Genomic DNA, 15,193 nt, shown 5'->3' on the forward strand with positions numbered 1-15,193 from the left:
GAAGGAGTGTGGGGGAGGGGCATACGAACGACTGCCAGTTTCTGTCCACCGCTGGCTGGATGAGTCAGCACGACGCTCGCCGTCGTCGCGCCGATGGGTGTTGAGTGCGGGGCCGCTTCCCTCTCAGCCCTGGTGACGCGAAGTTGCGCGCTGTAGCACGCTGGTGGCACGCTGTTGGCATGCGCTGGTGCTGGTGGCACGCTGGTGGCGCGCTGTTGGCGCGCGCTCCCTCTCCTTGAAGATGCGCGAACGCGCCCGTGCTGATTCGCTGACAGCAGTTTCCTCCACTGCTGGATGAGCTGCGCCGGTGCGCGCTCTTTCCGCTGCTGTAGTATCTGACGCTGCGCTCGCGGGCGACAGGTCAAGATTTTCTTCTGCTGAGTGAGCCGAGTCGCACGCGCTCTCTTTGTTGAGGTTGTTGGCGACTCTCTGAGAGCAGGTTTCCTCCACTGCTGTATGACTCAAGTCGCACGCGCTTGGTCACTGGTTTGCTGAAGTTGTTGGCGGCTGCTCGTGCTTTTCCGCTGCTGGTTGAGCCACGTTGCACGTGCTTTCTTTGTGGAGATGCTCGAGCGCTCTCAGCGCTGATTCGCTGATACTTTGTTGGCGGCTGGCCAAGCTTTTTCTTCAGTTGAGCGAGTTGAGTCGCACGTGCTCTCTCTGTTGAAGTGCGCAAACGCGCCCGTGCTGGTTCGCTGACAGCAGGTTTCCTCCACTGCTGTATGACTCACTTTTGTTGATACATCGCGACTCAGCGATCCCGCTACTCAGCGAGGCTCGGAGCCAGCCGCTCCATGCGACTGCTCGTCCTGTGGACGTCTTGACTCGCTGATCTGTCTTGACTCTTGACTTAACTTCACCGACTTTTGAAAATGCGGCTGACCGTCATATTCAAAGACAATTATCTCTGCGCAGTGGAAAAGGGGGGGCGGGGTCTGTGTGTGTGAGTTCGTGTGTGTGTACAGATGGATCCTGCCATAACAATCTGTTTGCCCTGGCGTGAAATTCCTCTCTCGCGCTCTTCGGGAGAGACAAAGGTGGTCGGGGTTGCTTGGGATATTGTTTAAACTCTTTCGTAAGTTTGCCCGTTTGCCTCATTCCTTCTCGAAAACCTTTGATGCAACTCTATTTTGTCTCCAAGCTTTGTTTTAACAGTCAAAGTATTAAAGGTGAAAATCATTTGATAGCGAATTAATTATTGGATAATAATTCACTGATGTATCTGGTGGCCTGGTCTTAATTGGAGTGAGCGCGAGGACCGTTAACTTTAGCTTATTCTTGTTATTGCATTTTAAATTTTTACCGTTTAAAAAAAATGGTTTAACCCGTGGGCGTCCTCATTTCTGGCTTGCGGAGGGCTTCCCTCTGCGTGACCTCCCTTAGGGCACAACAAACTCTTGGTCATCTGGAGATCTTCGCAGATAGCTGCTAACATCCTCGCCTCGAGAGTTTTATTATTTTTCTTTATTTATTAATGGCCTGTTTATGACCGACACCTGGTTTTGCGTGTGCCTGGCTTATGGGTTTTATTAATTATTATTTTTTTTGTTTGTTAAAAAATATGATATATATAACAGCAAATATTATTGTTAATATCAATTTTGGAAAAGGCTCATATACAACAAGATGCATCCTGTGGCTCAGTTATCATTAAAATCAGCATACATTGCAGTTTGATGTATTTAGTTCATCTTGGACCAAGGATACAAACAAATCGCGAGTGTTCATTTGGGGGCTTTAGTTTGGCTTTGTGCAAACCCAATAGTTTCAGTTTAAAACATCAAAAAGGAAGACCAATCATGTTCATTAGGCAAAGAGGGAGTTTATATGGGTGCCATTAGGCATTTATTTTACAAATGTTAGTTCAGGACAATGTTATTTTGTACCATGATATTTCAGGCTATAGGTCAAGAAGTTGTGGTTCGTGTATTTTCTATTATTTACAGGTAGGACTTGACGGAAATCACCGATAAAAATAGAGTACTGGTTCATTCGTCATCATGTCAGTTATTATGCAAGATTGAGCAAGTCCAGGAGAAATGGTATTTTCAGGTTGTCCGTCCTTCAAACAGTGTGAGGGCGTTTAGGAGAAACTGTTCAGGTTTACTTTTCAGGAAGGGAGGCTATGTCCAGGGAGATGGGCAAATGATTTCCAGGCCGTATTTGATGCAGCGGCCTTCATAACAGCCGAGTTTCAGGCAGATGGTTTAACACAGTTCAGGCAGTTGTAGACATGAGACTCCTGGCTATCAGCATTTGTGGTGGCCATGCCCAAAGCGTTAACCATTGAGGAACCGAGTTGAGGCAGAGTTTCTCCAGCAATCACCCTAATGCAGCTAGAGACGACACGTCGCCACTGTATCAGCATATAGGTGTCTGAAGCACCAAGCCGCTCTTGCACAAGGCCACAAAGAATGTCTAGTCAAGCCTCCATAGCGTGGTGGGGTGCTTGTCTTTTCCAGAGGAAAAGCACTTTTGACAATGTGGACAGATGCTTTGTAATGCCACAACCTAACCTTTACTTAAAGCTAGTTAAACTTGACAGCATACCTTTACCCCTTGCCCTACATTCTTCATGGACCTTTGATATAGTTCGTTAGGTGTGCGATGGAAATATCCCTGGAACATAAGGTCCACATTTGCATGTTTTAGGGGAAAAAGATTCATTAAGTAATAAAATACATCTGGATTCAGATTCATTAAGCATGGCAAGGTGCTTATGTTTGAAGGCAATGGCATAAACCTTGGTACAAGTTGCCACTATTGAGGGACTTGGCCAAATGCGGCACTAATTCTGCACACATACAATCCTTGTGAAAGGACAGAACAGCAGTAGCGAATTTCAGCATTTTATTTTATTAGACCACAATGGTCAGCAAGACATGCAAGTTCCAGCAAATCACAAATAGTCGTGATCAATAGCCACTCCCGTCAAGCGCCACAGCCCGGCTCCTGTGCCTCCTGACGGCAATGGCAGCAGACAGGAGAGCAACGACGGCTGTGGCAATGACGAGGAGAAAGGACAGAGTCCCAGCCGAGGCCCATGATGAGGAGGGAGTCTCCAGCAACAGCAGAGCTGCATCGTTAACATGAGCTTCTTCAAAGAGCACGGGGCCCTGCAGCGACACCACGTGCTTTCCTACCACGCTTGAAGCGTCAGAGACGGTGTTGCGCTCTGGAACAAAAACAGAAATTGGTTGATGACCACTGGCCCATACAAAAGGACGCTATATGCTTCAGGTCAAGTTCCTCAGAAACTCAAACGAGTAGGTCATTAATGGCATGCCACGGCTTGTCGAAAACGAGTCTGCAAAGTCACAGCTAATGTGATCTAAATAAGAACATAGCAACATTACCACAAGCAATGAAAACCCCTTTGTCATCTTGACAAAGGGTTACTCTGCGAGTCTTTGCTGGGTAAATAAGCGCAAGATATTTAATAGAGGTCGCGGTGGTACTCACTGTAGCGCCTGGTCTGCCCACACTGCCGATTGCACTCGGTGACAAAGTTGGGGCTGGAGCTGTCGCACACCACGATAGAGCAGTGTAGATAAACCTGTGGCAGACAGAATGCATCGCTCCAGTAAGTAAAGGTTCCCATGTTTTAGGTAGTCCTTCTGGCTGTCCAATTGTACAAAGTACACGTCATATTCTGGGTTTGTTCAGTAAAGTCACGTAGAAGGGAAATAATAAAAGAAAATAAAGTTACGTTTCGATTGCAACACAAGCAATTAGGTGTGAAATCAGTAACAATTTTGAAAAAAGCGTCAGTTTTAGCCAAATTTTCTTGCTGTTGTTTTCACACACCGATTGCTTGTTGCAATCGAAACGCCGTGAGAATTTGTTTTATTTTTATTATTTCCCTTCTACGCGAATTTACTGAAAGAACGTAGAATGAATCCCTGCAGTTATGAAAAGCTTTAAAAAAAACGAAATTAAAAGTACACTTCATCCAGGGGTGGAGCCAGGGGTGACATTCTACGTATAAGTGTACGACACTCGGTCTGGCGTACTCCGTGCAACTGCATTGTCAGAGTGTGTCACCAACCGATGGCGTCTAGTTCAGCCGACTCTGATGATTCTTGAGACTATAATGTTGAATCTCAGCCCGGCCTGAAATCCTGGCTCCGCCCCTGACTTCATCCCTCCATGGGGACCTGGTTTCTAATGGATGGAAAGAATCGGGCACTCACGAGGTCACGGGTGGTGCTGCGGTCAGAGTTCATGAAGACGAAGGCCTGGAGCGCCAGGCGCTTGTAGTGAGAAGGCAGCGGCAGGTCAGCGACACCAGGGAAGGAGACACTGCAACAAGGAGACTGCACGGGGCAGCTGCACAGGAAACAGTGCCGTTAAACCCTCAATTCTAAGCAAGTGTCATGTATCGGATTGAATGCACGCATCTTTATTTAAAATCTGCACGCGAGGATGAAGGCCAGCTTTAAAGTCAGGACGTGCTCACGACCAGCAAGGCAGCCCAATTGTCAATATGCATTGCACCATGTCCGATGCAACCATCACTGCATGTAGTCGGCCTTGTACAAACCACCATCTCTGGGATGCAGATGGTGGCCGTGTTAACATCCAGAACATCAACCCAAGGAGCATTGTGGTCATCGACATTTGGGGATGGCACTGTAATCTTGTTTAAAACGACACCAGTACTTGGTCACCATTACACGAACCGTTGTCATTGAAAAAGGGCCGTAATTAGCACAACTCTGCTTACGTGGGGGAAAAAACAGCTAACCAATGCCTTGAACGAGGTTGCCTCTGCAGGCCCTGCTGTGGCAGTGAGAGAGGGTTTAGAGAGCACTACCCCGCCCCCAGCCTTACCCATCCGCCACAAGCTTCCACTGCGTGGGGTCGGCGTCATCTGCCGTGGGCGTGGCCCAGCAGTCCTTCAGGAAGAGCGCCAGCGTGGGGTCAGAGCGGTGCAGCAGTGACGCCTGCACGTAGAGCGGCGTGCCCAGAAGCTTCACCAGTGGGTACTGCCATGGCTGGTACGGCGTGGTGTAGGAGTTGTCTGGCAGCGTGTGGAGACGGTTCACAAGGCATGTGGATTAGTGGTGTAAAAGGTCCTGTTTACAGCACATGGACAAGGCAAAAGCACAAAGCCCTCTAAAACGTGCGCATAACTTTGAATTGTAACTCGGGCACACATTATCGCAACATTTTCCTGGTATAGAAAGTGGTTAACATTTAACTTGTATTTTCAGAATAAATTCTGTCACCCTCACCTCCGATTAGCATGGTTGGCTACATGACGTGTATACAACAGCATCTCTCAATGTCTGTAGATGTTTTAAAGGGGCACGTGGTTTCACACGGAAGTGGTGGGAATCGGGTGGCAACAGTTGGCCAAGCTCCAAGTCCCATTTTTAGCCAATTGGTAACTAATTAAGCTATTGAAAAGTATTTGTTCAAGCAAAGGTGACCTGCACAAATGAGGCCAAGAAAGCAGTCCAATTTTCCTTCAAACAATGCCCTCAAGGAGACCGTTTTGGTTTGTGGGTTGTGCAAAAGACGCATTTGGTAGCACCATGGCAATTAAGGGAATTGTCATCCCTTTCAAGGTCGGCCCAACACTAACAAAAACGGTTTCAGCTGGTAGCTGCTAGATTCAAAACCTCAGCAGAAATTAGCATTTAAAGTTGCACGTCGTACCATGGAGAATGTGCAAGGCGTTCTAGTTCACTTGTGGCTGTGAACTCTGTTGGCAGGTTCACAATACTCTGGCAGCACGGCCTAGCATGTCATCCGTTTGTTGCAGTGGTTTGCAATTCAAGTCGAGCAGCCATGCCGATTAATGCTGCAGATGCATCCAAAAACCTCATGCAGCCTGCAATCGGTGGACATTAAACCAGCGTTGAGCTCCATCTCAGCACTGGATAAAATAAGCTCGAGCTAGAGCTAATACGGAGAAAACGACCCAAGTCTTTCCTGGGTAGAGCGACATCACAACCCGTGTTCCCCAAGGTGGCATTTGTTTGCTCCGAGGTGCATGGTGTGGGAGAGGGTAGCACTCACCAGTGAAGACCTGGAGCAGCAGGGAGAGGGGTCCAGTGGCAGTGGCTGGAGGTGGTGGTGGGAGAGTGCTCACCTGCACTCCAAGCTGCAGGTCGCCACTTCCAAGGAAGCGGCATTGAAGAACCATCCTGGTAAACAGACACCACCCGCCAAAGGCATGCACCACGCCCTCACGGCAGAAAGATTGCAGGGCGTTTTGCAGACGTACCAGTGAAGGGACCCACCTTGGTTAACACCGTGTTTACATTAGCCATAAACCACATTTCTACTTCTTCGGGAGACGTTAAAGATCCTGTGACAAAGACAAGATGCCCTTGTGCGTTGAATGTCCCAATTTGAAAATTAAATCGTTCAATATGGAAGCTCAGATTGGTCATGGTTCTGCAAATATTTAATGTCGCAGGGACAGTGGCGGGGGTGGGTCTCCTCTGCAAGACTCATGCTTGACCCTCATGAGCAGAGCACTTGCAGAGGGGTGGTGGCAGTGCTTACTTGTATGTGGACGACTTGGTGATTGCGACGTTTCCATCGACGCAGAGCTCCCGCTCAGAGGCCAACAGTAACTCGTACACGAGCTCTTTCCCACTCCACTGGACACAAAAAGTAGGTCACACAAAACGATAATGCCATCGAGTGATCAAGCAGAAGCATGATACCTGGTATTATCCAAGAGTCGAGATGGCTCAAAATGAGATATTATGATCCCCATAAATTCTGCTTGGCACTCGATTCATTTGACACTCAATCATAAAGGGACCCTGCTGTTCTTTAGAAACTCGTGCATTATTGTGCTCTGCACATCAAGGAGTTGTGCATCGTGAAGGGTCTGATGCAGCACGCGCCATCGTGTCTGTTCACCCATTTGATCTGGCACGTGGTGTTGTGTAATATACAAATAAACGTGCTTCTAAATGCACACACCTTAATAGATGGCATTCAATTAACAAACGTATTCTGTAGCGTCTTTCGTCTCGGAGATCATTTGCCCACCAATGTTTTAAATAGCTTGCTTGGATGGAAAAGTGTTCGAGAAAGTATGTCCTACAATTGATAAAATGTGTAGTTTAAGAAAATAGTTTAAATATTGTTCCTTGTAAGTATGTTAGGTTTCGTTGAAATTGTTTCTAAAATACGTGAAATTGATTATTGTAAGATAATAAATCATAAAACATCAAGTTTGTAATCTACAGTTGGCTGGCTCAAACATGGGCTGCATTTTTTACGAAAACAAGCCAGCTGGTTCAAACATTCAATACAAAAATGTTCCTTTAAGTCGGTGTGTTTAATTTGTTTTGATAGCATGGTAAAAATATTAAAGTTAAGGTGTTCTCCCTTTCCATAAGTTTGTGATTTTCATGGAGAGGTATGTACTTTTTCAGGTTCACAATTCTGCAAGACTTCCTGGAGCAATGATACTGAAAAATGTCGAATTGGTTCGATTTCTAATTTGTTCTGAGGAAATCTAACGTAACACATATCCATTAAGATAGCGACTCTATGGACAAAGCGACTATTTTTGGCTCGCTACGTCATTCCCTTACCGAGTTGCCAAAATCGACCTTACCTATAAGTGGGTTAAAGGCCAATACAGTGTTAGCACGTGATATATTACTCACAATTACCCACAGTGTTACCACGTTATACATTACTCATAATACCCCTACAGTGGTATCACGCGACACATTACTCACAATACACCCACAAGTGTTACAAAGTACCAAGACCTATGCAAAGTACTTGCGATAGTCTTCAGCAATGAATTAGCTATGATTGATATGGCCGCATCTAACTTGAAGGGACCACATTTTCCTGGTCCGACAGAGTTTGATGAACCTGGACACAACGCAAAACCAGACCAACGTTGGTGGTAGAAGTTTCGATATTTTTCGTAAGCTTGCCAAAAAAACCATCTCGACATGTCCATTCCCAAATCGTAAGTGGACGCACACTAGTGCAACGGATTGTCCACCTGGAAAATATTTCGTTCGGCGAGGGCTGTTTCCCAGACCAGTGTAAAATAATGAATGCAACACCCCTTTAAAATGTTGGCTTGAGCCATAGTGATCCCACCAACTAGTGCCCCATCCCACAGGTGATAAGTCGAGGGTCAGAGTGCATGTGAAGTAGTTTCTTGGCAATGTTGCTGCAACAGGCAGATTCAACCCATTGCAGTATTGATCTACCCGAAGTTATATAGAACGGAGGTAGCTTAACTAAAGAGCCCCAGTTAGGTCTCCAAGATCTTATATGACTGGATCACACGATATTTTGACACCATTGAACGAGGGCTACTAAAATCAGGCTTCCAAGGTTCGGTTTATCCAGTACGGCACTGGGGTGGATTGTCTCATAACTATATGGTCGATCAATTTATCAAGCTAGATGACGGCCATTACTTAGTTGGTGGACTACAAGAATCAATTCTCGGGCCCTTACCATTTTAAAGCATAGGTCTTTGTTTGCCAATATCATATTATCGCATGACAAAGTGCCATATGCCGACGATACACCGCAGTGAAGTCAATATTTGATATGGAGCCTCAGGAATATTGTAGATACACTAGCAGTGCACGAAACAGATGAATCGAGAAAACTATAAAAGGTTCTGCAGGTTGACATTGGAAAACCATTTGTGGGATGAACAGGCTTGGCAGACGCCAACTCCAAGATTGTTTGATACTCTTTTAGAGCCTTGGGCACCATACAACCCAAAAAGTTCAATTAACACCTTATGCAAAATATAGTCAGGTCCTGACATTTTTCATATCAGGCTCTACAACATACTAGACCATCATTGAGTCGTCACAGCCAAGTGGCATATAGCATCGTATCGACAAGGCGTGACTATTGCACTTCTCCATCTTACAGATCATCTGGTAGAAACATTATCACGCTGAAAAATGTACGAAGCGCTTTGGTACGTGTAGTTATGGTACTGCAAAATCCAACCAAATCCTTCCAGTGCTTGCCGTTCTGTACTCCCTTTCGGTTAATAAGTGAAGTTTAATTCGATTAATTTATGCTCTATTGCGACGTTTACCTGTGGCTACCAGAAGCATGACCATCAACCAGAACACCAAATTATGTCTGCAAGAATTGATTGTTCTCATTTGCGCAAGTCAAATCCTGTGCAATTAGCAAAATGTGCAAGCCACGACTAAGGAAAACATGGCAGCGAGTACATTACTGCATCAGGCACAAGTCCACTCGACCAGGAGTGAAGGCGTTGGGCTTGTTCACTGAAGGTTTTAGAATCGAATTCCGGATACCATAGTCATGAAATGAATTGCATTAAAGGGCAACCTTAATGACTGCACAAATTGGCACACGACATGTTCCCATGTGGTGCATTTAATCCCATTTCCCAGTTGGCATGAAGGTACGTCAATGCTATGAAGATTCAGGCATGCCGAACCAGTCGCTGGGTTTCATCATGGTCACTGCACCACAAGTTACCCATTTAACTACATCAAGATGGGGGCAGGGCAAAGCAGAGTACAGGAGCGCAGTACCTGCACAGTGGCACCACACGCTGCCATGGGTACATCAAAGACTGCAAGGTCTGCAGACACCAGCACAGGGCTGCACTGCGCACCGCTACCGCCAGTCAGGTGCACGGTGCTCAAGTCCAGCGGTGGAGACGTTAGGTTCCGAGACACAGGCACGACAAAGCGCCCATCTGTGGTGCACACTGTGTGGAGCATGGTGGGAGGGTATGGGAGAGTTCGGTGAATCACGAAAGATGCCCCATGTAACCCGTGGTGATGCAAAAAGTTCAAAAACCAGCACAGCAGGATGCAACTGTGCACCAACATAGAACCTCACAGCAAGAGTATAGTTCAGGTAAAGAATTATGGAACTTCCGTTGAATAAGCTACATACCAGCTTCACTGTAGAAGCAGCGGCGTAGAGTGGTGTCGTAGCAGCAGCCACTCTGTGCACAGACGTCCGCGCTCAGCACACTCTGCACAGAGTTGCATGGGAAGTTCCTGCTCTGACCAGAGCACGTGGCGATCTCTAACAACAGCAGGAGCACAACAGGTGATCGTACAAAAACCCACGTACTTAAATAAGTCATCGTTTGAGCCACGTGTCAAGTATGTGAATGAGTGTTACTTGGCACATGACCAAATCACTCGGGCAATGCACCCAATCTCGGAAGCGGAGCAGGGTTGTGTATAGCAAAGATAGGCAAACACCGTGCTCACTGGCTGTAAAGGCTATAGCAGTGCAGCACAGTTAGTTGCATTGCAGGTCAGTGCCACTCAACCTTTGCCAACGAGGAGCAGCGTCGTGAAGCATTGTCAATTTAACCCTCAAGACCCAGGGGCAGCACCAACCAGCAGTGCATTAGGCAAACGCGTTCATATGGTGCAACCATTGCAATTGCCCATTGGGGGAAAGTGCATCGAAAAGGATTCAAAACAGCAAGTTTGTCCAGTAAAAGCCAAGGGCATGAAACGCACTTGCAGGAAATGCAAAAGCACCAGGAGAGATGATCTAGGTCGATACAAAAGGCAGCCGTTGACCCAGACCAATTCTATAGCACCAAGTCATAGGCAGTGCAGTCTGTACGTCCGATTAGCAGAGTCAATGATACTGACCTCCGGCCCTCGCCGATCTTAGGTTCTCAGGGCAGTCGATGGTGAAAGCCCAGACGTGTCCATTTAGTCCCTGCCGCAACTCCACCTGGACCTTCCTTCTGCCGTCCTGGTGAAATCAGCAGCCCTCAAATCGGACTCGGGGCCAGCGCTCCACGAAGGCTCAAACAAAATCAGTAGATTTAGTGCATTCTAAATGTTTGGGTGAGGCCAGGTTAATGACAAGTAAGACTGTCGATAGGAAACCCGTCACCACCTGCCAGCCAGACAAAGATAGGCAGACCGCACGTGGGGGTTGCATTCCTGGGTCCGTAATCACTTTCCCAGGTTAACCGTTGTTATTGTACAAACGGACGCTGCCCTGCTCTCTACGCGTGTAATACACTTTCCATATTTACCTTTCCACAAAACCTCCATTGCTCTTCCCACAAACCACAGCACACAAATTATCACCCTTCACACGGGCATCACGATCCTTGGGCAGATAGCTCATTAGGTGTCAACGACACATTTATTATTTATTTTAACTTTCATGTTTTCTGCAAGCAACCTCAATTAGTGCACATCTTTCTGCACAAAGCTCGTATGTTGGTTAGGTCTTCAACTTACATTTTGCTGTTATACACCATACATGTCCAAGTTCGCCCTGTGTGCAATATTTTTCTTACATCTACGTTGGTCTCTTAGAGGCCAGCTTGGATAGTGACCTTTTGTAGTAATACATAGTGCCGTTTATTCTATACCTGGCATCAAACTGGTCCGATTCCATTCTTTGCATCGAATAGTATTGCGAAAGCTGCATCCATTGGCAGGCGTGAAATACACTGAAAGATTGTTTTCGTGTATTGTGATATAAACAACAGTTAACCGTTTACATAGTGCCTCTATCAAGGTGGCCACTTGGTGACATGGTCGTCTGGATGGCAAATCTTTACCGTTACGCACAGGTGGAGACCACTTATGCTAGAGATAATAATGATGGGACGGAGACTAAAGACAAGAAAGCAATGCAATGAAACTAGGACATGAGCAATAAAAGATACTTACTAATGGTTGGGAGAGTAATGTAGCAACATGGCATAACAGTGAGCAAGAAGACAAACCAAGGTAAACTGGTAAAAAGACGATGGCAAGATCTTGATAACAAGACAGATGGAATGAGCATGGCATCGATTGTACGGGAATACCAGTCAAGAGAAAGAGCTGCTGTATAAACCAGAAACAAAGTAGCTACCACCGAGGAATGATCGAATTCATAACATCTTAAGAAAAAATAGAAAAGGCAATAAAACCCATCTGAAAACAAATTCCAGAGTGGACGGTACGAGCTAAAACAAAGATTAAATCTTGGAAACTTTAAAAATGCACGAGCCAAGCAAATGTGGAGGGAAAATAACACGGTAGACAAAATCCAATTTGATTAAGGCCAGAAAACATCGTTGGCACGTGATAGCTGAACGGTTATGGATTGCAAAACATCAAATTCGCTACTATCACATCAGCCCCAGCGGGTACTAGTATCGACGCAAGTCACAACGGTCTCCTCGTGTTCACCTCCACGTGCACGTGGCAGGCATCACCAGCAGCGGTGAAGTGGAGCCCAGCACCGTCCCTCGCGATGGAGAAGCCGCACGCCCCCTGCAAAGACTCCACATCCACGGCCTCATTCCGCACCGCTGGACACAAGAACAAAGTTAGAAAAACCTTCGTTTGGATGGCTTGTACACCACAAGTTAATGTAGGCAGTGTGACTGCAAGGAGAACAATGGATGGTGTCAGTGTCAGCTCGAATAGGAAGTCTCCACAGTACCAGGAACGTCTTTAGGACACAGGATCCTCAAGACTCTGCTGGAATCACGGTACTCCCAAAACCTTCACAACGACCTTGTCTAATAGTTGCTAGCAAATAAGGCTGCGTGTCAGATTTCGCGACAAGATCTCCCAAGTAGTCAACTGAGGACTCAGGTGGGAAATGCAGACGATGCGAGTAGAGAACCAGAATCTGACAGGAGTCACCAGGTTCAGTTTACAACGAAAGTCGTCACCTTGCATGAAATGTTCCAATGAAACGAAGAGCCCATTGCACAGACACGCACAATGTGGCATTGATGAATAAGGAAATAACCCATCTAGTAAAAACACGCAATTATCCTATGGAAGAATAAGATAACATTTGATTCTCGTCATCTGCTGCATTAGACTATTTGAAATGAACCCCGAAGCCAAATCATTACCATGCTTCGAATCCCAGATTCTTAAATGTTCCATTGTTCATGTGAATTACATTTCACAACGCAGAATGAACCAAGAAACCTAAACAGCGACACCATAGAAGAGAAACTGCAGAGGTAAGAGCACATCGAAAACAAAGCAGTTGGGACCAAACAAGTGGCCAGAGAATTTCAGTCCAGAAGCAATTTGATCGTATCCTTGAGAAGCTCCATGTAAAGTCATCATACAATGGATCAAGATGCTTAATTTTTTCATCACGATTGAAGTGAACGCTCGTGGACTCACTCCGTACAAAGACACGGTAATCGTTGTCAGAGGAGCTGCTCCATCCCACAGAGAAACCCAGAGTGGAGGAGAGGCATTGCTTCAGCAGACCTGGGGGAGGCAGTTCAGAAGTTGGACAGGTCAACTACACCTTATGGAAAAATTGAAAAAAACAGCCCGTGCCGGTTGCTGGCTGGGCGCACATCAGTCCCTTCACTTGTCTGTGCACACAAGTCTGTAAGGTGCTGCGTTGTTCTAATTTGGCGCAAATTCCAAAAGGTCACGTGCACGACCCGACAGTATGAACCTCACACCAGAGATCGTCAACCTGCAGCTTCGAAGCCGCAGGTTGAAACATGGCTCATGATGTTTTGTTCATGGACGCCCCGCATTAGACTCTTGAAATTGTAGTGGAAAGTTTCCAAGGTAGATCCTAATATATGCAAATTATCAACGCGCGTGCACAGTTCGCCGTTACTACAATAGAAAGGAACTAGGCCATGACGATTTTGCCACGTGAGTGGTACGTATAGGTCGTGTGCGGTCAAACGGCGTACAATTGACTGTTTTAAGTAAAGTTGGAAGAGCCGTGCCAATCAGTCACAAGCCACATTTTTCGAAAGCGTTATTATCGTTAAAAGGAACGTGCATGGGAGCGTTAATGTCCCCGAACAACCCCTTTCCAATGCACTGGGGGACTATTAATCATCCCCATGGCGGCCACGTGCCCAGCAGCAGTGACGTCGGGTCACGTGACTGCTGCAGCGCACAACAAAGTCACCCCCCCCCTCTTCGTCCAGGCAGCGCTCTCGTGGGCTACTCATGTCACCGGTCGCGTCTTCCAAGTCACCGAGACGCCGCCATTCTAGTTTTGCACACGGCAGTGTCTGTACACACGAGGTGGTATTGAGAGAATGGGCGATGTGGTTTGTCACGTGGCTATGGCAGCAGCAGCAGCGCCCCCTTACCACTCGGCTCCCCCAGCGTCCGCGGTCCCAGCGACTGGCGAAGCCTCGCGAGGACGGAGCCCAGGCAGAGGAAGCTGCGGTGGGGGGGGGGGGGGGCACGAGAAACGTGACCGCCAAGACGAGAGAACGCAGGGGAAGGAGGGAGGCAAACACCGCCCCCCAAAAAATGTAGTGGCCAGTGGCGATTTTAGGGAGCACCTATTCAAGGCCACCACGGTGCACGATGGAGTTGGCGTGAACAGCGCCACGCAAAGCCACCTTTGGAACCCCTGCCACCCACAAATGGTGCACGCGAGACATTTCAGGACCGCATTTTTATCTCAATGCATTGAATGGACTTTGTATTTATTTACAATAATGTATAATAGTGTATTGCTCTTTGCTTTGTTTTACCATTTGTTGTTTCAGTGTATGTAATAGCAGAGATTAGGGATTAATAAAGTGCAACCACAACCACAATCATATAAACATAAATATATTTTACAGAAATATATGGGGGGGGGGGGGGGGCGGGGGGACATTTTCAGCATATTTGAATATTGGGGGAGATATGTCCCCCCCAATATACATTACAACTACGCCCTTGGCCCTCTTATAAAAACGTACACAAGCCTTGATTAACCAGAGCTGTTTAGACACTAAAACCCGCCACCACTAAAACCCGCCACCACTAAAACCCGCCACCACTAAAACCCGCCACCACTAAAACCCGCCACCACTAAAACCCGCCACCACTAAAAGCCGCCACCACTAAAAGCCGCCACCACTAAAAGCCGCCACCACTAAAAGCCGCCACCACTAAAAGCCGCCACCACTAAAAGCCGCCACCACTAAAAGCCGCCACCACTAAAAGCCGCCACCACTAAAAGCCGCCACCACTAAAAGCCGCCACCACTAAAAGCCGCCACCACTAAAAGCCGCCACCACTAAAAGCCGCCACCACTAAAAGCCGCCACCACTAAAAGCCGCCACCACTAAAAGCCGCCACCACTAAAAGCCGCCACCACTAAAAGCCGCCACCACTAAAAGCCGCCACCACTAAAAGCCGCCACCACTAAAAGCCGCCACCACTAAAAGCCGCCACCACTAAAAGCCGCCACC

General features: G+C 47.1%; 1 protein-coding gene across 1 annotated transcript; it reads right to left on the reverse strand.

Annotated features, from left to right (window-relative positions):
* Window positions 1–2,837: 2,837 nt before the first annotated feature.
* On the reverse strand, window positions 2,838–6,621 carry LOC142907431 (zona pellucida sperm-binding protein 2-like). Its single transcript, XM_076056924.1, has 6 exons — window positions 6,520–6,621; window positions 6,028–6,155; window positions 4,834–5,023; window positions 4,194–4,329; window positions 3,463–3,556; window positions 2,838–3,175 (listed from the first exon to the last, which is right to left on the reverse strand). Exons 2-6 carry the CDS (start codon window positions 6,152–6,154, stop codon window positions 2,916–2,918), a joined length of 807 nt encoding a protein of 268 aa, XP_075913039.1. The 5' UTR covers window position 6,155; window positions 6,520–6,621; the 3' UTR covers window positions 2,838–2,915.
* Window positions 6,622–15,193: the final 8,572 nt, after the last annotated feature.

The sequence above is a fragment of the Petromyzon marinus genome, chromosome 79 (genome assembly GCF_048934315.1).
Source record: "Petromyzon marinus isolate PM22_M1 ecotype Great Lakes invasive population chromosome 79, UKy_Petmar_22M1.pri1.0, whole genome shotgun sequence".
In the NCBI taxonomy this organism is placed as follows: Eukaryota; Metazoa; Chordata; class Hyperoartia; order Petromyzontiformes; family Petromyzontidae; genus Petromyzon; species Petromyzon marinus.

What these genes read in the sequence shown, in the direction of transcription:
- LOC142907431 (XM_076056924.1), bottom strand. Translation starts at nt 6,154, where the DNA reads ATGGTTCTTCAATGCCGCTTCCTTGGAAGTGGCGACCTGCAGCTTGGA. An exon ending in GCTGCTCCAGGTCTTCACTG is followed by an intron (nt 5,024 to 6,027) that starts GTGAGTGCTACC and finishes ACACGCTGCCAG; the next exon opens with ACAACTCCTACACCACGCCG. An exon ending in GCAGCACCACCCGTGACCTC is followed by an intron (nt 3,557 to 4,193) that starts GTGAGTGCCCGA and finishes TGTCTGCCACAG; the next exon opens with GTTTATCTACACTGCTCTAT.